Genomic DNA, 25,246 nt, shown 5'->3' with positions numbered 1-25,246 from the left:
GAATTACCTTGTTATCGTTGTGTTCCTCTAAACAGCATTACTAACATGAATAAATAAACAAATAGTGTTACTACTGGGGATTAGTCCACGTCCCAGACGAGTGAACACATCCAGTCAAATGTCTGCTTAGATAAAAGTCCCTTCGCTGAGAGAACAAGCCTTCTCTCTGCAATTCAAATGAGCGTCCTCTCCACCCGCCACAGTCCCTCCCGTCTTTATGAGGCCCGCTATGCAGAACAACATTATAATGTACATCTGTGACCTTCCCTTCCTCACAGAAGCCAGATCGGTGAGAGAGGAGCAGACAACCCATTATGTGCTCCCTGAGCTGGTATTTATCCCTAATTGAGGTAAAGTACCTTTTGAATCTTTTGATAGAGCCGATTTGAGACAGATGAGGCTCAATAGAGAGAGAGAGAGAGAGAGAGAGACAGAGAGACAGAGAGACAGAGAGACAGAGAGACAGAGAGACAGAGAGACAGAGAGACAGAGAGACAGAGAGACAGACAGAGAGAGAGAGACAGAGAGAGAGACACAGAGACACAGAGACAGAGAGACAGAGAGACAGAGAGACAGAGACAGAGAGACAGAGAGACACAGAGACAGAGAGACAGAGAGACAGAGAGACAGAGAGACAGAGAGACAGAGAGACAGAGAGACAGAGAGACAGAGACAGAGAGACAGAGAGACAGAGAGAGAGACAGAGAGAGAGAGAGACAGAGAGAGAGAGACACAAGGGAGAGAGAGACACAGGGAGAGAGAGACACAGGGAGAGAGAGAGAGACACAGAGAGAGAGAGAGAGAGAGAGACAGAGAGACAGAGACAGAGAGAGACACAGAGAGAGAGAGACAGAGAGACAGAGAGAGAGAGAGACACAGAGAGAGAGAGAGAGACACAGAGAGAGAGACACACACAGAGAGAGAGAGAGAGCGAGAGAGAGAGAGAGAGAGAACCATAGAAACATGAGTGATGCACTGCAACTCATAACCAGATAGCCACTGAATGGGACTGTTTGAATGCAAGAAAATTAAGTGGTGCCCTCACATGCCCTGGAAACAGACCTGAGAGGGCCAATTAGATCCTGTATGTTTATATTGAATACAAAATGGTAGGAGAGAGGCAGCTCCACTAATATGCAACACAAAATAACAACCGATGAAAGAGGTTAATCGTTAATAAACAGTTGAAACACATTGGTTGAAATTAGGGATGCTCAATATATTGGTGAACATATTGGAATCGGCCGATATTAGCTAAAAATGCCAACATTGGTATCGGCCCGATGTCTAGTTTAACACCGATGTTATAAACTGATGTCAAAGCTGCCGTGCATACCTATATAACGTAGGTACAGGACGTAATGACAACACATAGAAATGTTGCGCTACACGTTCAACACAATATTCCTAACCTAGCCTACAATGTCTGCTGTGTGGATCCAGCAGTCAAGAAGTTGAGCAGGCATTTGAAAGAGTAAGAACATTTCAGCGAGACAATTCAAAGGTGAAATCCAATAAAGCCAAGATAATGGAATTCATTGCCTTTGACAATCAATTGTTCTCTGTTGTGGGTGATGTTGGCTTTTGCCAACTGGTCAAAAGCACCGGGCACCGGGCACCAAGTGCGTTATTGAACTACAGTTCATGAAAATAAATAGCTAGCCAGCTACTTAACCCTGTTGCCCAAAGCTAATGTTATAAGCCGCCAGCTTGCTTTATCTGGCTATTGAGGCTCGACCGGATCGGGTTAGCCACAATAAGGATTAGGCACAATAGTGGAATTTGCAGTTTGCCTTCAAAATAAAAGTATATAATTGATAGTGATGCAAATGAATACAAATAGTAGAATTATGCCATACTTTTATTTTGAAGGCTAACCACAAAGTCCACTATTGTGGCTAATCCTTATTGTAGCTTCACATAGATGGGTCCGACCACCATTAATCAAATAAGAACGGTCTTATAAATTAGGGTTATTTTAGATGACACCTAGCTAGCTGTATAGTTAGCTAGCTAACTATAGCTACTGAAACAGATTATGTTGATTTGCTATGTTTTTGGTGGAAGAACATTGTTTGCATCCATGAGCTAGCTAGCTTTTTTTATGACCAGTGATAGTGTAATCAATGTGTAATATCTACATAAAAAATGTATGAACGTGTTCAATTATTATGTGACATGCAGTCATATTCAGATCCTGATTGGTCAGATTATTTGACACGTCAAATAGAAATAGGTTTTGATTTTGTTTTACTGGTAATGGGGACGAACGTAAATGCCAACAAAATCATTTTTGGGTTAGTGTGTGTGTGTGTGTGTGTGTGTGTGTGTGTAACCTGTATTTAACTAGGCAAGTCAGTTAATAACAAATTCTTATTTACAAAACCCGGACGACGCTGGGCCAATTGTGCACCGCCCTATGGGACCAATCACGGCCGGATGTGGTAGAGCCTGGATTCGAACCAGGGACTGTAGTTATGCCTCTTGCACTGAGATGCAGTGCCTTAGACTGCTGCGTCCATGTGTGTGTGTTAACTATTTAACTGGCCGCAAAAAAATGTAATATTGGTTATCGGTATCGTTTTTTTGGCAAGCAAAATATCGGATATCGCTATCTGCCAAAAATGTAATATCGGTGCATCACTAGTTGAAATAGGTTCAATTATTGTCATTTCAGTGCTTTATGCTTAAACATGGCTGTTGATTATGTTATTGTCCCTGAAGAAGAGAGTCATTGTAAATTACTTGCAGGAATAGATGAATGCGGATGATGACTCACAATCTACATTGTTTTTCAGTTTGCTTTTCCAACTATGTTTACTCATTGTTTAATCATCAACTCTACCTTGTGTTTTACAGATGACCCTCCCTTCCTTAACTACTAAGATGGATGATCTATAAAGAGAAACACACATTATTACTGCAGAACGGTAACTGCTCAGTGCCAATCTAATGTTCACCAATTAGATTTGTGTGGCCGACCGGCCGTAGGTGGCTAGGAGCTGCAGTAAATGAACAGAATGATGGAAAACGTGTCTGGAATGTATTCACTGGCAAGCAGCTACTGGGATAAAGATAGGAGAGCTATGCTGTGTCTCTGTCTGTCTGTCTGCCTACTGGGATAAAGATAGGAGAGCTATGCTGTCTGTCTGTCTACTGGGATAAAGATAGGAGAGCTATGCTGTCTGTCTGTCTACTGGGATAAAGATAGGAGAGCTATGCTGTGTCTCTGTCTGTCTACTGGGATAAAGATAGGAGAGCTATGCTGTCTGTCTGTCTACTGGGATAAAGATAGGAGAGCTATGCTGTCTGTCTGTCTACTGGGATAAAGATAGGAGAGCTATGCTGTCTGTCTGTCTACTGGGATAAAGATAGGAGAGCTATGCTGTGTCTCTGTCTGTCTGTCTGTCTACTGGGATAAAGATAGGAGAGCTATGCTGTGTCTCTGTCTGTCTGTCTGTCTACTGGGATAAAGATAGGAGAGCTATGCTGTGTCTCTGTCTGTCTGTCTTCTGGGATAAAGATAGGAGAGCTATGCTGTCTGTCTGTCTGTCTACTGGGATAAAGATAGGAGAGCTATGCTGTGTCTCTGTCTGTCTGTCTACTGGGATAAAGATAGGAGAGCTATGCTCTCTGTCTGTCTGTCTGTCTACTGGGATAAAGATAGGAGAGCTATGCTGTGTCTCTGTCTGTCTGTCTTCTGGGATAAAGATAGGAGAGCTATGCTGTCTGTCTGTCTGTCTACTGGGATAAAGATAGGAGAGCTATGCTGTGTCTCTGTCTGTCTGTCTACTGGGATAAAGATAGGAGAGCTATGCTGTCTGTCTGTCTGTCTACTGGGATAAAGATAGGAGAGCTATGCTGTGTCTCTGTCTGTCTGTCCGTCTACTGGGATAAAGATAGGAGAGCTATGCTGTGTCTCTGTCTGTCTGTCTTCTGGGATAAAGATAGGAGAGCTATGCTGTCTGTCTGTCTGTCTACTGGGATAAAGATAGGAGAGCTATGCTGTGTCTCTGTCTGTCTGTCTACTGGGATAAAGATAGGAGAGCTATGCTGTCTGTCTGTCTGTCTACTGGGATAAAGATAGGAGAGCTATGCTGTGTCTCTGTCTGTCTGTCCGTCTACTGGGATAAAGATAGGAGAGCTATGCTGTCTGTCTGTCTACTGGGATAAAGATAGGAGAGCTATGCTGTCTGTCTGTCTGTCTGTCTACTGGGATAAAGATAGGAGAGCTATGCTGTGTCTCTGTCTGTCTACTGGGATAAAGATAGGAGAGCTATGCTGTCTGTCTGTCTACTGGGATAAAGATAGGAGAGCTATGCTGTCTGTCTGTCTACTGGGATAAAGATAGGAGAGCTATGCTGTCTGTCTGTCTACTGGGATAAAGATAGGAGAGCTATGCTGTCTGTCTGTCTACTGGGATAAAGATAGGAGAGCTATGCTGTCTGTCTGTCTGTCTGTCTACTGGGATAAAGATAGGAGAGCTATGCTGTGTCTCTGTCTGTCTACTGGGATAAAGATAGGAGAGCTATGCTGTGTCTCTGTCTGTCTGTCTGTCTACTGGGATAAAGATAGGAGAGCTATGCTGTGTCTCTGTCTGTCTGTCTACTGGGATAAAGATAGACACAGCATAGCTCTCCTGTCTGTCTGTCTGTCTGTCTGTCCGCCCGTCCGTCCGTCCGTCTGTCTGTCTGCATGAGGACGAGACAGGCAGGAGTGATGCGGAAACGTGCCACTGGAAATGGGCAGTGGGCACACAGACACGCACATACATACATACATGCGTGCGTGCGCGTGCACACACACACATACACGCTCGCACACACACAAACAAATCATGAAACTTCAAGAAGTTTATACTGTTTTATTTAAATATTCCATCAAAATGTGACAATTCCTTTAAACAAATAATTCCTGAAATTCCCATACCACTGGCATCCCTAAACGAAGTCTCAGTAGTATGAAATATGTTTGCTAGCAGAGGTCAACATTACATAGTTAAACAACACAGGTTTGCTTTTCTAACAGGAGTGACCAATAAATGTTCTGAAAGTTGTGCTCATTTAGTTAGCATGCAAAATTCTGCTCTGCCATGAACTAACATAGGACTGAACCTGACGGTAAAGTCACAAGGCTCCTTAACAGCTTCTACCCAAAATCAAATGGCCACCCGGACTATTTACATTGACCCCCCTTTGCTACTAGTTGTTATTATCTATGCATAGTCACTTTACAAATGACCATAATTAACCTGTACCCCCGCACCGTTTATTTAGTAAATATTTTCTTAACTCCATTTCTTGAACTACATTGTTGGTTAAAGGGCTTGTTACTAAGCATTTCACTGTAAGGTGTTCATTGTTGGTTAAAGGGCTTGTTAGTAAGCATTTCACTGTAAGGTGTTCATTGTTGGTTAAAGGGCTTGTTAGTAAGCATTTCACTGTAAGGTGTTCATTGTTGGTTAAAGGGCTTGTTAGTAAGCATTTCACTGTAAGGTGTTCATTGTTGGTTAAAGGGCTTGTTACTAAGCATTTCACTGTAAGGTGTTCATTGTAATACCTGTTGTATTTGGCACATTTGACAAATAACATGTGATTTGATTTGATAGTATTTGAAGTATCTCAAACCTTTGTGTGAATCTTCCACTGACATCAATCCATGAGGTACAAAGTGTGTTTCTAAAGTTAGGGGACAGCTCTTTAAAGAAACACAATTTTGTTAGAACTACTATAGCTTAATCCATATACTGTACATTTATACATACAACTGAAAAAACGCCAATATGGATGAATATAGCCCAGATAACTTTCTCTCTGACTGAGTCATTCTGCTGCTGTCCAATCACCTGTCTCTGAGCTGAGAGAAGAGAGAAGAGAGAGACAGAGAGAGAGGGGGTGTAGAAAAGAGACGAGGAAAGGAGAGGAGAGCTCCCACAAGCGAAGGCAGACTAACACTGTCTCTTTCATCTCAAATACAGCCCACGAGACAAGAGTCTGAGCGTGTTCTGTGTTGGTAAACTCCCTCTCAACAAGACACTTTAGGATTACAAAGGATCTCCCTCTCTCTCTCTGTTTGTGTAGTCTGTCCACAAGAGATTAAACAGGAAGAGGAATGGGAACTTTGGTTAGCACTTGACGGAAGTGTATCGTGATGTGTGTATGGAAGTGATCTGATGATGGGGGAAGTTATGGCTGGTGAGAGGAGAGGAGAAGGGAGAGGAAAAAGACACAGAGAGAGAGAGAGGCAGAGGAGAGGTTTAATATGCGACACACACTGGCTGAGATAAAAAAGAAAAGGTCAAAATAGAACTGAACCAGGCAGCCAAACAAAACGCGAGGCCTGAGAGAAAAAACAAGATAACAGAAAAAAATGTATGGAGAGTACCGGAAGGGTGCAAAATGGCCAGCCGAAAGACAAATACAAATACCTACAGTGGGGAGAACAAGTATTTGATACACTGCCGATTTTGCAGGTTTTCCTACTTACAAAGTATGTAGAGGTCTGTCATTTTTATCATAGGTACACTTCAACTGTGAGAGACGGAATCTAAAAATCCAGAAAATCACATTGTATGATTTTTAAGTAATTAATTTGCATTTTATTGCATGACAAAAGTATTTGATCACCTACCAACCAGTAAGAATTCCGGCTCTCACAGATCTGCCCTCCTGTTCTCCACTCATTACCTGTATTAACTGCACATGTTTGAACTCGTTACCTGTATAAAAGACACCTGTCCACACACTCAATCAAACAGACTCCAACCTCTCCACAATGGCCAAGACCAGAGAGCTGTGTATGGACATCAGGGATAAAATTGTAGACCCGCACAAGGCTGAGATGGGTTACAGGACAATAGGCAAGCAGCTTGGTGAGAAGGCAACAACTGTTGGCGCAATTATTCGAAAATGGAAGAAGTTCAAGATGACGGTCAATCACCCTCGGTCTGGGGCTCCATGCAAGATCTCACTTCGTGGGGCATCAATGATCATGAGGAAGGTGAGGGATCAGCCCAGAACTACAGTCTCAAAGAAAACCATTAGTAACACTACGTCGTCATGGATTAAAATCCTGCAGCACACGCAAGGTCCCCCTGCTCAAGCCAGCACATGTTTAGGCCCATCTGAAGTTTGCCACTGACCATCTGATGATCCAGAGGAGGAATGGGAGAAGGTCATGTGGTCTGATGAGACAAAAATAGAGCTTTTTGGTCTAAACTCCACTCGCCGTGTTTGGAGGAAGAAGAATGATGAGTACAACCCCAAGAACACCATCCCAACCGTGAAGCACGGAGGTGGAAACATCATTCTTTGGGGATGCTTTTCTACAAAGGGGACAGGACGACTGCACCGTATTGAGGGGAGGTTGGATGTGGCCATGTATCTCGAGATCATGGCCAATAGCCTCCTTCCCTCAGTAAGAACATTGAAGATTGGTCGTGGCTGGGTCTTCCAGCATGACAACGACCTGAAACACACAGCCAGGGCAACTAAGAAGTGGCTCCGTAAGAAGCATCTCAAGGTCCTGGAGTAGCCTAGCCAGTCTCCAGACCTGAACCCAATAGAAAATCTTGGAGGGAGCTGAAAGTCTGTATTGCCCAGCGACAGCCCTGAAACCTGAAGGCTATGGAGAAGGTCTGTATGGAGGAGTGGGCCAAAATCCCTGCTGCAGTGTGTGCAAACCTGGTCAAGAACTACAGGAAACGTATGATCTCTAATTGCAAACAAAGGATTCTGTACCAAATATTAAGTTCTGCTTTTCTGATGTATCAAATACTTATGTCATGCAATAAAATGCCAATTAATTACTTAAAAATCATACAATGTGATTTTCTGGATTTTTGTTTTAGATTTCGTCTCTCACAGTTGAAGTGTACCTATGATAAAAATTACAGACCTCTACATGCTTTGTAAGTAGGAAAATCTGCAAAATCGGCAGTGTATCAAATACTTGTTCTCCCCACTGTATATGTGTTAAATGTCAGAACAGACATTGCTGGCTTACTAATGAATCCCATTTGTGGGAGAATAGAGCAGTTTTGGAGTCAAGAACGAATGCACAGTATATCTATAGTACTTTGTGATGTGTACTGAGTGTAGTAATGTGATGATCACATACATTTTGTCACTTACTGTTGAGGTATAAAAGCCAAAGACAGAATTTGTAACATTAAGACTACCCAAAACAAAGCATTACAACTTTCTATGCCTGCAGTGCTTTTCTTCATTTCAAACTCATGCATTTCCACCCACCTGGGTCAAATACTATTGTCCATGATTCAACAAAAGCACTCAAGCAGTTCAACACGTTTTCCCTAGCTACAGCGCTGTGTAAAAACTTTGATTCAGTGTGCAATTTATTTGAATCCAGATGGCAAACTGACTTTCAGCTATTTCCAGCAGAGCTCTGTTAAATCCCCACACAGAGAGCTGAACAGTTGAAGAGCAGCCTTTTAGCTTCTATTTAGCACTTTCTCTATCTCCCTTTTCCCCCTTTCAACAGCGAGCTTCTCTCTCCCTCTCTCTCTCTCTCTCTCTCCATAGCGAGCTGAACAGAATGCAGAGCAGAGTTTTAGCTTCTTTTCAGGAAACTCCCAGGTGGTTATTGTGCCTTTGCTTCCCTATGGCACTCTCTCGTCACTTCAGTCTAGATTGAGCTAGCAGGAGGCGCTCCAGCTGACAAGGTAGAAACACAATATAAAAGAAGGATGTGAAAATACAGCATGATGACGCTACAGACCAGATGAGACGTTTTTCCTGAAGTCTACCACTCATTATTTTATATAACAACAACAGTGTGGAAACTAAAATGATTGACAGTGGCTTCTAACAATGCTTTAAAGGGATACTTCAGGGAAATGCCCTTTATCTACTTCCCCGGAGTCAGATGAACTTGTAGTTTATATTTGTATGTCTCTGCGTCCAGTATGAAGGAAGTTAGAGGTAGATTCGCAAGTCAAAGCTTACTAGGGTTAGCACAATGACTGGACGTCTATGGTAACAGCTAGCATGCCATAGATGTCCATTAATTGTGCTAACGCTAGTTAGCAATTGCGCTAATGCTACAGTACTTAGCAACATACTTCAAACTGCACGTAGAGATACAAAAGATATCCACGAGTTCATCTGACTCTGGGGGAGTAGATAAAGGACTTCATTGCCAAAATGCGAAGTATCTCTTTAAGCCTATACTTTCTTTAGAGACCTCAGTCGGCTTTAAATCCGAAGTATCTCTTTAAGCCTATACTTTCTTTAGAGACCTCAGTCGGCTTTAAATCCGAAGTATCTCTTTAAGCCTATACTTTCTTTAGAGACCTCAGTCGGCTTTAAATCCGAAGTATCTCTTTAAGCCTATACTTTCTTTAGAGACCTCAGTCGGCTTTAAATCCGAAGTATCTCTTTAAGCCTATACTTTCTTTAGAGACCTCAGTCGGCTTTAAATCTGAAGTATCTCTTTAAGCCTATACTGTCTTTAGAGACCTCAGTCGGCTTTAAATCCGAAGTATCTCTTTAAGCCTGTACTTTCTTTAGAGACCTCAGTCGGCAACGCTGGTGTACCTTGAAGATGGGGGAGACTTTGGAGATACATCCTCTAGGCCAGATCTAAAAGGACATGAAGCCAGTCCATTTTAAAGAACAGCCTCTATCTCTGTGACATTACATACACGTAGCATTTACATCAAGATTTCACAACATTCAGTTATTCCTTGAGGGGAATATAACAGTAGTAGGCTTTGTAACAAAAGTCAAACTAGTAGTAACCAAACATCAACATTCTGGGAGGACATTTATATATATATATATATACAGTTGAAGTCGGAAGTTTACATACACCAAGGTTGGAGTCATTAAAACTAGTTTCAGCCACTCCTCAAATTACTTGTTAACAAACTATAGTTTTGGCAAATCGGTTAGGACATCTACTTTGTGCAAGACACAAGTAATTATTCCAACAATTGTTTACAGACAGATTATTTCACCTATAATTCACTGTTTCACAATTCCAGTGGGTCATGCCTTTAAATAGCTTGGAAAATTCCCGAAAACGATGTCATAGCTTTCGAAGATTCTGATAAGCTAAATGATAATTTGAGTCAATTGGAGGTGTACCTGTGGATGTATTTCAAGGCCTACCTTCAAACTCAGTGCCTCTTTGCTTGACATCATGGGAAAATAAAAAAGAATCAGCCAAGCCCTCAGAAAATAAATTGAAGACCTCCAAAAGTCTGGCTCAACCTTGGGAGCAATTTCCAAATGCCTGAAGGTACCACGTTCATCTGTACAAACAATAGTATGCAAGTATAAACACCATGGGACCACGCAGCCATCATACCACTCAGGAAGGAGACGCCATCTGTCTCCTAGAGATGAACGTACTTTGGTGCGAAAAGTGCAAATCAATCCCAGAACAACAGCAAAGGACCTTGTGAAGATGCTGGAGGAAACAGGTACAAAAGTATCCACAGTAAAACGAGTCCTATATCGACATAAACTGAAAGGCCTCTCAGCAAGGAACAAGCCACTGCTCCAAAACCGCCATAAAAAAGCCAGACTACGGTTTGCAACTGCACATGGGGACAAAGATCATACTTTTTGGAGAAATGTCTCTGGTCTGTCTCTGGTCTGATGAAACAAAAATAGAACTGTTTGGCCATAATGACCATCGTTATATTTGGAGGAAAAAGGGGGAGGCTTGCAAACCGAAGAACACCATCCCAATCGTGAAGCACGGGGTGTCAGCATCATGTTGTGGGGGTGCTTTGCTGCAGGAGGGACTGGTGCACTTCACAAAATAGATGGCATCATGAGGATGGAAAATTATGTGGATGGAAAATTATGGATATATTGAAGCAACATGTCAAGACATCAGTCAGGAAGTTAAAGCTTGGTCGCAAATGGGTCTTCCAAATGAACAATGACCCCAAGCATACTTCCAAAGTTGTGGCAAAATGGCTTAAGGACAACAAAACCAAGGTATTGGAGTGGCCATCACAAAGCCCTGACCTCAATCCTATAATAAATTTGTGGGCAGAAGTGAAAAAGTGTGTGCGTGCAAGGAGGCCTACAAAGCTCTGTCAGGAGGATTGGGCCAAAATTCAACTTATTGTGGGAAGCTTGTGGAAAGCTACCCGAAACATTTGACCCAAGTTAAACAATTTATAGGCAATGCTACCAAATACTACTTCAACTGTATATATTGCTGAGGGTATTTGTCAGGCAGGGAGGCTATGCTATTGGCTGCTGAGCAGATGTTGGCCCTAGCAGAGTGTCTGAATCTCAGCACAGCCCTAGTCCCCATTACAATGCAGCCAGGCAGTCAGCCAGGCAGCCAGCCAGGCAGCCAGCCAGGCAGGCACAAGATCCCCAAGAGACAAGAGAGGACAACAACAATATCAACACAAATACACACACAGATACGCTCTTAGGCACACAACATTAATTGGTGAGGAAAAGGAGAATGTGGTTCCCTTATTTCCCATAACATTAACATAACTATATCACACGTCTGTGCTTATAGTAACACTATCTCCCATCATCAATAGCAGAGGCACTGTACCACATGTAATTAGCGTGATTGTGTGGAAACACCCTCAGTACATTAGCCTATATCCTACATATTCAACTGGCGGATCGCGGACCGGATTCGGACCCAGAACGGGGTCAACATGGACCATAGCCCCCCTCCCCCAAAAATAGAATAATTAGACTTATTTTTTACTCGTCGGGCTTCGACCCTTGGTACCATAAACACACAAGACATGGATGATACATAGATTTGCAGGAAATTAGCTTTAAAACTGCAAATTGTCTATCCGCCAACAAGAGGGGTGTGAACAGTTTGAGGTCGCATGGGTTGCGAGGTGGGGGTTTGTTTCTACGCTGAAAAATTACATTATCCAACTGGACCTGGGACTGCCACCTAGGAAATGTGTGTAACCGGGCCTTCTCAAATAGTACTTGAGTACCCCTGGCCTCTATCACGCCGCACTATCCCCCATGCCTTAGTCTACATGCAGCCTGTGTGTTTTTCACCTCCCCCACCAGTAGCTTAGGCCCTAAGCCCTGATAGGCTGTGGAGAGGACAGTCAGAGGAGAGACCCGTGGGATATTGGGTTGTTGGGTATCCTCCAGAGTCCTGGGCTGCATCCCAAATACCTCTCTATTCCCTATGTTTTGACCTGGGCCCGTAGGGAATAGAGTGCTATTTGGGATTCACACCAGACTAACCTGGCCAGCCTTCCACACTGACTACAGGACACAGACATGCATCCTATACAGGGATGCCAAGAGGAAGGGGCCAGTGCCAGTCAACATTGGCATAATCAGTACAGCTAACATGTACAGGCCGTCTTCTCTCTCTCATTCTCCCCCCTCTCTCTCTCTATTATAGCCCCCTCTCCATCCCTCAATCTGTATCTTTCCTCTCTCTCTCCCTCCTTATGCTGTATTCAACTTCCTATAGCACCAAGCCCACTGAGAGGATGAGATGATAGTAAGATGATAGTAATGTGCAGAGCTAATGTGCAGAGCGTGCACCTCTATAGGGCATCACAGCAATCATACTGATCCTCTCTCTCTTTCCTTTACAGGACGAAACACATAATTCCGTTGTAGCTCAGTTGGTGGAGCATTACGCTTGTAACGCCAGGGTAGTGGGAGTGATTCCCGGGACCACCCATATTTAAAATGTATGCATGCATGACTAAGTCACTTTGGATAAAAGTGTTTTATAAATGGCATCTATTATTATATATTTATTATCATTCAGAGTGACTGAACACACGCAAACACCCTTGGACACACACACACAAACATCCAGAGAAACACACAGATACACAAATAACCACACACACACACAAACATCCAGAGAAACACACAGATACACAAATAACCACACACACACACCACACATATACAGGTACGGTGCTGCACACACACAAGTACGCACAAATACACACCATAACAAGTATGAGCACCTCAGTAACAACATCATTAATATGCAGATTGAATATCAAAAGGAAGAGAAGACTTAATGGGATTCCATGAATTGCAGCAAACTGCAACAAAACAATGTTCAAGTTCACTGCTTTTGACACAATCATCTGTCTGAACAGAATCCCCCTCCCTCCCTCCCATTTCAAAGATGATGTCCTCTACAGCAGGAGAACTGCAGCACTCTTAAATAAGCGTTGTCACTCCTTTCAAGTTCATCATGAAAGAAGAAGAATAGCATACTCTATGTCTGAGCCAGAGTAGTGAGTGGAGCGGAGCTGGCACGAGGAGCGGAGCTGGAGCGGAGCTGGCACGAGGAGCGGAGCTGGCGTGAGGAGCGGAGCTGGAGCAGAGATGGAGCGGAGCTGGAGCAGAGATGGAGCGGAGCTGGAGCGAGGAGCGGAGCTGGAGCGAGGAGCGGAGCTGGAGCGAGGAGCGGAGCTGGAGCGAGGAGCGGAGCTGGAGCGGAGCTGGCGCGAGGAGCGGAGCTGGCGCGAGGAGCGGAGCTGGCGTGAGGAGCGGAGCTGGCGCGAGGAGCGGAGCTGGTGCGGAGCGTGCCCAATTTGACTGGAGCGTGGAGCGAGATTCCCAAATGCTCCAATTTTTCTCCAGTAGCGCTCACTTCGATCTCAGGACATGCCCGGCCCAGCATGCATTTGTAGTGTACATGTGTGCTGCTATAGCCCCTTGATTTAGCTACTGTCATGGAGTTCGCTAAATATTTTCAAGGTGTCAAGGTGACTTACAAAGATGAGGACCAAGAGCAAGAGAGTGTCCATAGTAGTGTCCATAGTAGTGTCCATAACTAAAGAATCATTGTGGAATCTGAAAAGCATGATGGTGTACTTTACTAACTACATTGCACATGCTAAAAAAGGCAACGAGGTGGATAGATAACTACGTGTGTCATTGTGGCAAAGTATTTATAAACAAAAAATCTGATCTCTTAAACGTTTCATTCATGTTTGTTCTATTATCTATAGAATTTGGCCCAATAGACCTGGCATATTCCCACGTTCAAGGAGCTTTCCGTTTTGATTGGGTTATTTTGCCTAAAAACGTTTAGGTCTACCTATAGAATCATTTTAAAAAACAACTCTGCATCTTTGCCCAGCCTGGCATCAGTGGCCAAAAGGGTGTTTAGCATCTCCAGTGGCTCTGCAAGTGTGGAGAGGATATTTTGCGATGCTGGCCTGCTCTCCAGGCACCATCGTGTGAGCCTGAAGGCACAGACTGGCCAAACTCGTGTTTCTGAAAAATGAATTCTAAAAAGGAATTCAAAAGGCGCTAATAAGTCATATTTCATTTAATTTGTATATAATTCTAAGTAAGTCATAGCCTATATGCACAATTTATAGACTACACAGACTTAATAACAAAAAATGTTGTTTAAATGCTGAGCACTCGCAAATGTTTCACAATGTATTTCTTTGTAGGCTATAGCCTTAAAATAATTGAAATACTATAGCCTAAATAATTAATTTGCATTCCTTCCCTGGCTCCCTGTCTGGCTCCTGACCTATTTAGAGTGTTTATATGCTATTTACTATGACATGTAGCCTATTTGAAATTATGAGCGCTTCTTACATTCACCTTTCATACATTTAATTTAAATCCATATGGTTTGGTTTCAATACTTCAGAACCAATTGGTAGGTCCAGATAGTTACAAAATAGATTGGTGTTGGTTAAATTGTGATTTTAATGAATGGAGCGAATTTGGAGCGGCAGTTTTTTTCCTATGAGTGCAGAGCGTTTTTTAGCGGAGCTGTGGGAAAGGATGATGAGCCCTGGATGCTCCATGAGCAATGAGGGGGATTACCAACCGCTCAACTCCGCTCACAGGCTCTGGTCTGCGCCTCAAATGGCACCCTATTCCCTTTATAGTGCACTACCATAGGGTTCTGGTCAAAAGTTATACACTATATAGGGAATATGGTGCCTCTATCATATTCAGAAAACTTGTTTAGGTTCCCCAATGCATAGACAAGCAGCTAGCCTGCACAACGAAAGCATCTTCTCCTCCAGCTATAAACCCATCTTGAGAGGCTGTACTGATGTATTCTCTAGAGGTGCACTGCTACACACGGTGGATTAACACTTGTGGAATTCTGTCTGGTTTGATCTGCCTCTTCAATGCCTTGATCACATGGTGTAGGTTTATAGTCAGTGGTTGCTCTTCCTTCATACAAAAAACTATGACTCAGGCAGTCATCTCTTTGGAATATGGGAAATTCTGACAAAATAACTGACTTAGAAACAGCAGGAAATGCTAACTTGTGGTGTATTCGAGGTTAAAAATGGAATCTAAAGTTTGGAATTTCCACTTAAAATGTCAGACTTAATGAAAAATGTATCAACCCCTACAAAAAAATCTCAATTCATTCTAATCCACATAATAATTCACATTTCCTGTTGCTGCAGGATTATTTCCCAGCTGTAGCAAACTGGCTCAAATGAAGATCCTACATCTGTCTAGGTAGATGATCTGAACTGTCCAGACAAATCAATGAAGAGCTGCCTAGCTGTTGCTCATTGCCAAATGAAGACGAGAAGGGACAGATGAAAGTGATAGATGTCTGAAGGAGAGAGAGAGACATCTAGAAGAAATTCATAACAACATTAGGCCACATTCATTTCTCAGTTTCACAGTTTCACAGACAGACATGCATTGGTTCTGTAATCCAGGAGACAAAACAAACTTCATAATCTCCTGCTTGATTCCCAGTACGACAAAGGCTGAGAATTACTTTTCAGCAATAACATTTAAACGGGTTAATGTAATGTGCAGGGAGCAGGATACACACGAGGCGGTGCATAAAAGCTGGGATATTGGATCATTAAACTGTATTGATTACACTGATAGACCTCCGCTCAACTCTGCATGCACTCCTCAGTCAGATTCATTACTACTGCTCAGTTCAGTTTGCTTTGGTTCACGTGTGAACTTTTTGGCTTGGCACAACTCGACCACCTGTGTGTGGTGTGTATGTGTGTGTGGTGTGCGTTAGAGGTCGACCGATTACTCGGAATGGCCGATTAATTAGGGCCGATTTCAAGTTTTCATAAAAATCGAAAATCTGTATTTTTGGACACCGATTTGGCCAATTTTCTTATTTTTTATTTTTTACACCTTTATTTAACTAGGCAAGTCAGTTAAGAACACATTCTATTTTCAATGACGGCCTAGGAACAGTGGGTTAACTGCCTCGTTCAGGGGCAGAACGACAGATTTTTACCTTGTCAGCTCGGGGAATTCAATCTTGCAACCTTACAGTTAACTAGTCCAACGCTCTAACCACCTGCCTCATTGCACTCCACGAGGAGGCTGCCTGTTACGCGAATGCAGTAAGCCAATATAAGTTGCTAGCTAGCATTAAACGTATCTTATAAAAAACAATCAATCTGCCCCTGAACAAGGCAGTTAACCCACTGTTCCTAGGCCGTCATTGAAAATAAGAATGTGTTCTTAACTGACTTGCCTAGTTAAATAAAGGTAAAATAAATAAAAAATCAATCATAATCACTAGTTAACTACACATGGTTGATGATATTACTAGTTTATCTAGCATGTCCTGCTATATATAATCGATGCGGTGCGTATTGTTGCTCCAATGTGTACCGAACCATAAACATCAATGCCTTTCTTAAAATCAATACACAGAAGTATATATTTTTAAACCTGCATATTTAGCTAAAATAAACCCAGGTTAGCAGGCAATATTAACCAGGGGAAATTGTGTCACTTCTCTTGCACTCATTGCACGCAGAGTCAGTGTATATGCAACAGTTTGGGCCGCATGATTTGCCAGAATTTTACGTAATTATGACATAACATTGAAGGTTGTGCAATGTAACAGGAATATTTAGACTAATGGATGCCACCCGTTAGATAAAATACGGAACGGTTCCGTATTTCACTGAAAGAATAAACGTTTTGTTTTTCGAAATTATAGTTTCCGGATTTGACCATATTAATGACCTAAGGCTCGTATTTCTGTGTGTTATTATATTATAATTAAGTCTATGATTTGATAGAGCAGTCTGACTGAGCGGTGGTAGACAGCAGCAGGCTCGTAAGCATTCATTCAAACAGCACTTTACTGCGTTTGCCAGCAGCTCTTCACAATGCGTATAAGCACTTTACTTACCCAGTTGCGGCCCACTTCTTGGAGGCAGGCCACTCGATTTCGTCTCTGCGTTATATTGGCATCGAACGTGTCACCCTCCCTAGGAGAGGGGGTGACCTTGATCATTTATTGTTAAAACGAGAGGCTGCCTGGATCTTTAACTCAACGTAGACTTTGATCTGAAGCCATTCTTGTGATTATTGTGACTTTGCCATTGTAATTGTTTGTAAGCTTTTGTAGTCAAATGAATTGATGATCGTATGCTATCCATTTGTTGTTTGTATGCTGTTCTTTGTATGCCATTTTAATATTTGATAATTAACCAATGATATTAGGCCACTCTTAGCCATGATTGCACTGTGTCTTTTGACACTACATAAACGAGTCATCCCGCAGTGTTTGTGATTATACCCTGATGAAGACAGCTTGGCTGTCGAAACGTTGGTAATTTAATTTTTGCATCTGAGCTCCTAGAGTGTACAGCTCTCTTTAATTTTCAAATATCAGACCGTATACTACGGGTATGACAAAACATGTATTTTTACTGCTCTAATTAAGTTGGTAACCAGTAGATAATAGCAATAAGTCACCTCGGGGGTTTGTGATATATGGCCAATATACCACGGCTAAGGGCTGTGTCCTAGAACTCCACATTGCGTTGTGCATAAGAACAGTCCTTACCCGTGGTATATTGGACATATACCACACCCCCTCGTGCCTTATTGCTTAATTATCCTATGCCAAGATATTACATTTTACGTATCTTGTTTACATTATTCTCTATCTAATCTTTCTTGAGGGACGTTATTAATTTAAAGTAATTCATGATAAATCCATCTGTATCTCTTAATTTCTCTGGACAGATTAGGGCATCCTAATACTCCTCCATATAGGATGAATATGTACACAGAGAATATACTCTATACTGAGAGTGACTACAGTGGGAATCTTCATTGCTCCTGTGCTGACTGTGGATCCTACAGGCACTGCTGCAGAGTCCTGAGCTATCCCAGTGACATCATCACTGGGTGAGGAGAGAGGGAGCATGCAGCGGTTGCAAAGTGAGCTAAAATATTATATTTTTGCTTCCTGCCTGCACCACAATGAAATGAAAAATCACTACTAGCAGCAACATGTCTGTTGCTATCGTGGTGTGTGGATCTGTGTTAGCGTCTGTGTGTGTTTGTGTATAAACAGCCCCAAAAACATGTGTGCTGTGATGCCTGCAATCATAGCAGTCTGAGGTAGAGGTGAAACGCTCCATGAAATATTCACTCCTGGCACACATTTGTATTATTTATTGTTGTGGGTCGGCACAGCAACAGTAGAGCCGCTTAAACCCTAAACAGACAGTCAGAGACAGCTCCGTCATCACTGCCTCACTGCCTGTCAGTCCGCTCTGCAGGCAGGCACTCTGTGACTCGAATGTCTGTCTGACAGCGACTAGGTTCATATTCACTAAGCTACAGAGAAAGGTGTTTATCTATCAAGGTTTGTAAGCAACAGAACTGTGCTTATATTCCAGTAAGGCTGAGCATTCTACTTTATAACCAGTAATGTGTGCTCTGGTATGTTCCTGATATTTAATAGGACATGACATGGTATTAATGAGTATTGTCTGGTAATGACTTAGTATAATTCAAAACAACTAGTAACTAATTAACGACCCAAATAAACAAACTATTCATAGGCTATTAGTGTGTAACTGCAATTCTACCATGGACGTAAATACCATATCAAAATATTTCTGTGCTTCTTATCTGACACTCTACAGGTCACCTGGGACTGGTGTGGTTAAAGGTCCACTTCTGGTGCTGCTGGCTAAATATGGAGGTGTAAGGTTTCATGCAATGCCTGCCTGAAGTTGGCACTCAACCAGAGTTGTTTTGTTCTTCCAAACTGCTATGGAGTATACCGTATCTTAACAGCTGTACAGCACTGCCTCCAGGAATGGGTTAGGACACAGCAGCTCACATGCATGCAGCTTAACCAAGTATTAGAGAGATGCATGTTGGGTTTATCAGTTGTCATGGTGAGTAGTTAGTAAAAGTAAAGGAGAAAACTCACCAGACCAATTGTCGGTGTGCACAGTACAGGGCTGCTCCTCCACCGTTCGCTTGCTGTCAGAGCGGTGAGATATAGGGACCACCCACTGTTGCGACTGACCATAATGACCATCATTTTCACCCGTTTCTACATGTAGAATCGCTTTGCACTTGGTTTGCAAATTACATCCACCACTCTGTTCAGAGGTGGTAAGTAGTCTCGCCGGCAGACGCTCGACAATCCTACCGGTCTGTCCACGTCGTAGAAGTAAAAATCAGCACCATTTCAAGCTGTCAGTGATTTTTTTTTAATTGCTGAAAGAGCAGCAATCAAAGGGACAAGCTGAAGCAGTCAGTGTCTGCATCCTAAACGGCACCCTATTCCCTATGAAGTGCACTGCTTTTGACCATAGCCCCATAGAGCCTTGATCAAAAGTAGGGCACTAAATAGGGAATATGGTGACATTTGGATGTATCCAGTGACATCATTAGTATCATGGTTATTACTGTCATGACTGCAAAGCATCCTAATCTGAGAGAGCACCAAAGCCTTGGAGGATTTATCTCACTATTCCTCTACATTCTGGATTAACCATGTTGTTGCAGGGTGCCTTCGAATCAAAGTGACATGCGTTGTGTAGATTCAGCTCTGTGGCGTCAGGACTGGTTCAAATAGTATTTGTGAGCGTTTGCTTGAGTCTGTTTGCCTTTATTGTATGATTAGTTCTACTGCAGCAGGCATATTCAACTAAGCACAGCTGAAGTATTTGAAAGACAACAAATACTATTTGAACTCAGGCCTGGTGGCGTAGAGTAGGCCTGTAGCTAGAGGGACTGATAAACAGAGCTGTGGCTGTCTAAATCACATCGTCCTGCTATTCTAGCTTCTATTAAGCCTGAGCCAGCAGTTAGAAATACATATAAATAGGGGAACAGCAATCCCAGTCTCAGGATTATCATGGGGTGAAATGATCCCACTTGGAACCCTCTCTCTCTCCTGTAATGTTCACTCTAGGTGGAATTTCAGTTTCAGGATTTATTTGGTATTGCATCTAGGAGAGATTATTTTGACTGGGAATGATTGGGGATTAACCCACATGCAGTTTTAAGAAGTCCTTTTGGTAATAACATGTTCATGTACAGTAACAAATGCACTTATGACACTCCAACTTTAACCAAAGTACAATTAATAAAGGCTTTATATAGCATACTTCATAAGCACAACATAAATGCTTCACGAAGAATCTATAAGTGTATGTCATACTCTATAAATGGTGGATAAACATACAGTGCGTTGTGCCACATTTGGCAATTGACCTTACAGTGGGAATGGGAATGTCAGTGTCAACCTTCATAAAGCATGATATACGCTTATAGATTATTTGTGAAGCATTTTTGCAGTGCTTACAAAGCCTTTATGTATGCTATTAAAAACCTTAAAGTCGTACTTCATTTAAAGTGGGACTCAACAATTAAATGTGCTGATATGATCAAAGACGAGTATTGTATAATAATGAAGAAAATGCTTCGATAATTTTAGATCATCTTTGTTTAGATAATCTCTGTTAAATTTCAACGGTCTGCTTGTATTTTGACAATAAGGACATATATGTATGGTATAGGCATGAGAAGAAAGAAAAGCGAACTTGACATCTACAATAGGCTTTTCTATCTGAATGTCGGCTCCAAAAACAAAAACAAAGCTGCCAAGCCCTTTCCTGCAGTCTATGACCAAAAGCACCCTCTTTGGCCTCATGGGTGAAATGTTACTCATATTTTTCCTAATTTAATCATTAAAGATTATTTTTAAAAACCTGACCCGAAATCTGGTGTTTCTAACTCAAACTGTTTTATTATATTTTCATCTTTTGTAATGTATATAAAGTGTAATATTGGGTAGAAAACTCAAAATGTAATACATTTCAACTCTATATCTGACATGGCACAGGTGTCTTATTTTTTTAAGCCCATAACCATGTGTGTGAAGTGTATACTATTGTTTCAAAGTAGATGTGTTTAAGACTTACCAAGAATCTCTCTGTGTGAGCCTGATTTAGCCCACTGCAGTAAAAGTTTAACAAACCCCAACATTACCAGGCAACACGCCAGGCAGTAAACATCATAACTTAACAACGCCCACTTAGACGAAAGCAGCGGAAGTCTATTTCAATAATGCATTTACAAGATAAAATCAGAACTCCATCCAAGTCCTGCATTAGACTTCCAGGGAACGGTGGTGATTTCATTAGTGCACCACAGAATGCAGCATCTTGACTGAGACCTGTAGACTGTGGACGTCCCAAATGGAACCCTACTTTTGACCAGACTTGTCACGCCCTGGTCTTAGTATTTTGTGTTTTCTTTATTATTTTGATCAGGCCAGGGTGTGACATGGGTTGTTTTATGTGGTGTGTTTTGTCTAAGGGTTTGTTGTAGGTAATGGGATAGTGGTTAGTGGGGTTGTCTAGAATAGTCTATGGCTGCCTGGTGTGGTTCTCAATCAGAGGCAGGTGTTTATCGTTGTCTCTGATTGGGAACCATATTTTGGCAGCCATATTCTTTGAGTGTTTCGTGGGTGATTGTTCCTGTCTCTGTGTTAGTTTGCACCAGAATAGGCTGTTTATGGTTTCACGTTTATTGTTTGTATTGTTCGTGTTTATCTTTTTTTATTAAACATGAATCGAAATAACCACGCTGCATTTTGGTCCTCCTCTCCTTTGACGGAAGAAAACCGTAACAAGACTCCTATGAACCCTGGTCCAATATAGTCCCCACATCCCCACTACATAGGGTACCATTTGGGACACAAGCACCAACTCTGTGCCAGTGCCTCAGTCACCCATACTGATGAGGAGGAGAGGACTTATCTGCTCTTCTGGATCAATAACGTTCTATGAAAGACAGAGACATATTTAATTCAAGCTCCTGTCTAAAGTCACTAATAAATGTACTTGTTTTTGTTTTAAACTTGTATGAATTCCAGGTGAATTGAAGAGGGTAAAAGTATGGAATACCAATGTGCCGTTAAGACTAGAAGAGCTTTGGGGAAAATACAGTACATTTCAAGACTTGGCTAGGAGTGATTCCAGTTTCCTTCAGGGTGAGCAAGACCAAACACCATCAGAAGTTAAAATGTTCATCTTACCACAAAGTCAGTGCATCTCAAAATCTTGAGTTCCCTCCTTTTTTAAAACATTTATTTAATTACTGCAGTGGCAAACAGAGTGTTTCTTGGTAGTCTAAAACAAATCTATTTTGAAACACACACAGGCTTACAAAAAAGATACCTGTACCATTTCAGATTATTTTGAGTTTGCCTCCAAATGTTACACATTGTATACATCACAGAAGGCAGAACTATAACAAAACTGTTTAACATATAAAACAGGATTTTCAGATTTTTTTTAACAATGTTGATTAATGAAATTATGACAAATGAATAACATTCCACCCATGAGGCCACTAGATGGCACTTTGGCCATTTGACTGTAATCAGTATCATAAAGGGTTTGAAAATGTCCTGTTGCAAACCACCCTGTAACAATAGAGAGAAGAAGATCCAGAGATGCATTCAGAATAGAACCAGAGAGCACATTATAAGCTGAGTACGGCTGTGAGCAGTGCAGCCCTAAGGCGTTGAGGTACACAGACTAATAATGCCCAAATGCAGTATATAAAGAACTGAAGCTCTCTTTCTCCCATACACTCTCACATGTTCTCTTCCAATGTGTCTGTCTGTCTGTCCGTCCGTCTTTCTAGCTATCCATCTATCCATCTACCTCCCCTTCCCTCTCTCTGTGAGAGAATTGCAGATCATCAACAACAGTCTGAGAGTGATTCAAATGTGACTTGTGACAAGCCTTAAAATGTGTGTCCTGGAGATGTGTTGTGTTTCAATACTTTGTCTCTCTTAGAGCAGATGCAAGGGCCTGATCAGGCATGGATCAGCAGAAGGAAGGCCAGGGTCGTTACAATACTCAGAAAGTCAGAGGTTCTGATACAAAATGGTCATGTTGATTGATTGCAGATTGATTGCAGATGGCTGATTGATTGACTGACCTCTTCTGACCTCTTCTCTGATAAGGTATCAGCATTTGTTTACAGACTTTACATGGTTGGTGTTAAATCCTGCCATTTCCTTTCAATTCAGTGTTTCAGTCACATTGGAAAGTAGGCTATAGTTTTCCTTTGTTGTCAGATCCCAGAGATGTTGTGGATGGTGAAGGTCTCTACATATTGTCATTACTAATATGGTGGTGAGGAGAACTGTCACATCTCTAAGCGTCCAGGTTAGGAGACACTGTTATTGATGCTGATTATCACTCTTTACCTTGGCCAATGCCAGTCTAAGACCAAGACAAACATAGAACATATGAAAAGTGTCATAGATCATTAGATGATCCATAGATGATCAATATTGTATGATGAACGATTCAGGACAGTTGCAGTGCACTGAAGCCATGCTTCCAAAATCCAGCCAGCAGAGTGAGATCAAATACCCGATGAGATACATTAGATCTTTACACATTTAATACGCAATGCAGAGTACGGTTTTCCCTATTTTCATCAAGCTGTCATGTGATGCGCACAAGTAGCAGATACTCAGGCGAAAGAGACATGACCCACAGTGGGGCAACCAACGGTGACAGCAACAGTATAAATATAATAGGTTCCCTGCTTGCTAAACAGGAACTGACCTGGATCGTGCAGGTGTACTCCGAGTCATCCAGCAGCCTCACGGTACAGTTGTATTCTCGTTCCAGATTCCTGATGCTGCCACTCATGAAACGGCTCAGCATCTTCTTGCTCTGTGTCTGTGAATGGGACCACAAAAAACTGCACACAGCATAGATGTAATGTCACATCAAAAACGTCCCTCCTCTTTGGTCCAACACCTGGATAGCAGCAATGTCAATCTACAGCGGTGGTTGAGCATTGTATTTCCGGTACCCCAGATGTGATATCGCACTGAATGCTCAACGGCTGGGCAATCAAAGAATGTATACTGTATCACTCACTCAGTGTGATAAAATGTTAGCCTGCTGCTGAGGTCCAGTTAAACTGTTATCATACCTCCAATCTCTTCATTGCTCTCTTCAGTCAAATGCTGCTGGGCGGTTCACGGACTAGTCTCTGAATGACGTGTCTGCGCGACAGTCAAAGCCGAGGAAATTGGCTACATTTCTGTGTGTAACCACAGGTTGGTTCTCCGCGGGAGCAATGTGACGAATAGTCATTTCGAATCTCCCACGTTTCCATCAGAATACAGGGCCATGCCCATCAGCTGAAATAATGCCAGTCAGCCTACACCACCAAGGATACGAATAGCCAGCAAGGACTGCTCGACCTGTTTCGATGAGCTGCTCAGTTCAAGAGCTGTTTACATTGTATTTCAAATCGCACCGTATGCAAATGAGTGCATGACGCGCTCGAGGAGAGCGGCTGGAAAGGAGGTTGGCGAGCGAGAGGTGTTAATCGTAGACTGTTTCATAATAGAGAGAATGTAATAGTCATATTTTTCTAGATTCAACCTTTGAAAAACCTAGGGAATATGCAATGTCCATAATTGCCAACAGTAACCACTGAGGTAAGGGAAAACAACGATCATGTAACTTATTATAGACTAATATGCCTATAATTGATCTCATCCGGGGAGTCTATGATTTATTGCATAGACTAGGCCTACTATTAAGATTGCATAACCAGACAATAGGCTGTTGGCTCCCTCAGGTGGTGTGTAATTTCTAGTGCAGTCTGCTCTTGGTAGTCTTGAGCAGGTGGGCCACTAGACCACTAGGAGAAGCCGCTGGAAATGGTTGACATAACAGTATGTACCTGCCCTACCTGCTTAACCGTTATCTCAGTGTGCGCTTATAATAAGTAGAGGGGTGGATGGGATCGCAGATTCTTTTTAATCAATTGATTTTTGGGATTAAGACAGAATAGGCTATCAACACATGTGGAATGCATGTAGCTGTAGGAGATGAATATATTAGGCTAAACAACAGCCCTGTGAGTATTGGGAAGCCCTCTCAATGATATAACTTATCAATTAGGCCTATCATTAATGAAAGACTCAT

The 25,246-nt window shown here is 42.2% G+C and overlaps 1 protein-coding gene across 1 annotated transcript in view; it reads right to left on the bottom strand.

Annotated features, from left to right (window-relative positions):
- Window positions 1-24,532, bottom strand: part of LOC110506769 (FERM domain-containing protein 5) — a 117,977-nt gene extending 93,445 nt beyond the window's left edge. The window contains exon 1 of the mRNA XM_090222659.1: window positions 23,864-24,532. Within this exon, the coding sequence (XP_090078785.1) occupies window positions 23,864-23,965 (102 nt within the window). The 5' untranslated portion in view covers window positions 23,966-24,532. The remainder of the gene's footprint in view (window positions 1-23,863) is intronic.
- Window positions 24,533-25,246: the final 714 nt, after the last annotated feature.

This window comes from Oncorhynchus mykiss, chromosome 26 (assembly GCF_057628025.1).
Source record: "Oncorhynchus mykiss isolate SJ-2025 chromosome 26, ASM5762802v1, whole genome shotgun sequence".
Taxonomy (NCBI): domain Eukaryota; kingdom Metazoa; phylum Chordata; class Actinopteri; order Salmoniformes; family Salmonidae; genus Oncorhynchus; species Oncorhynchus mykiss.
This window is presented reverse-complemented; position numbering and strand designations above follow the sequence as displayed.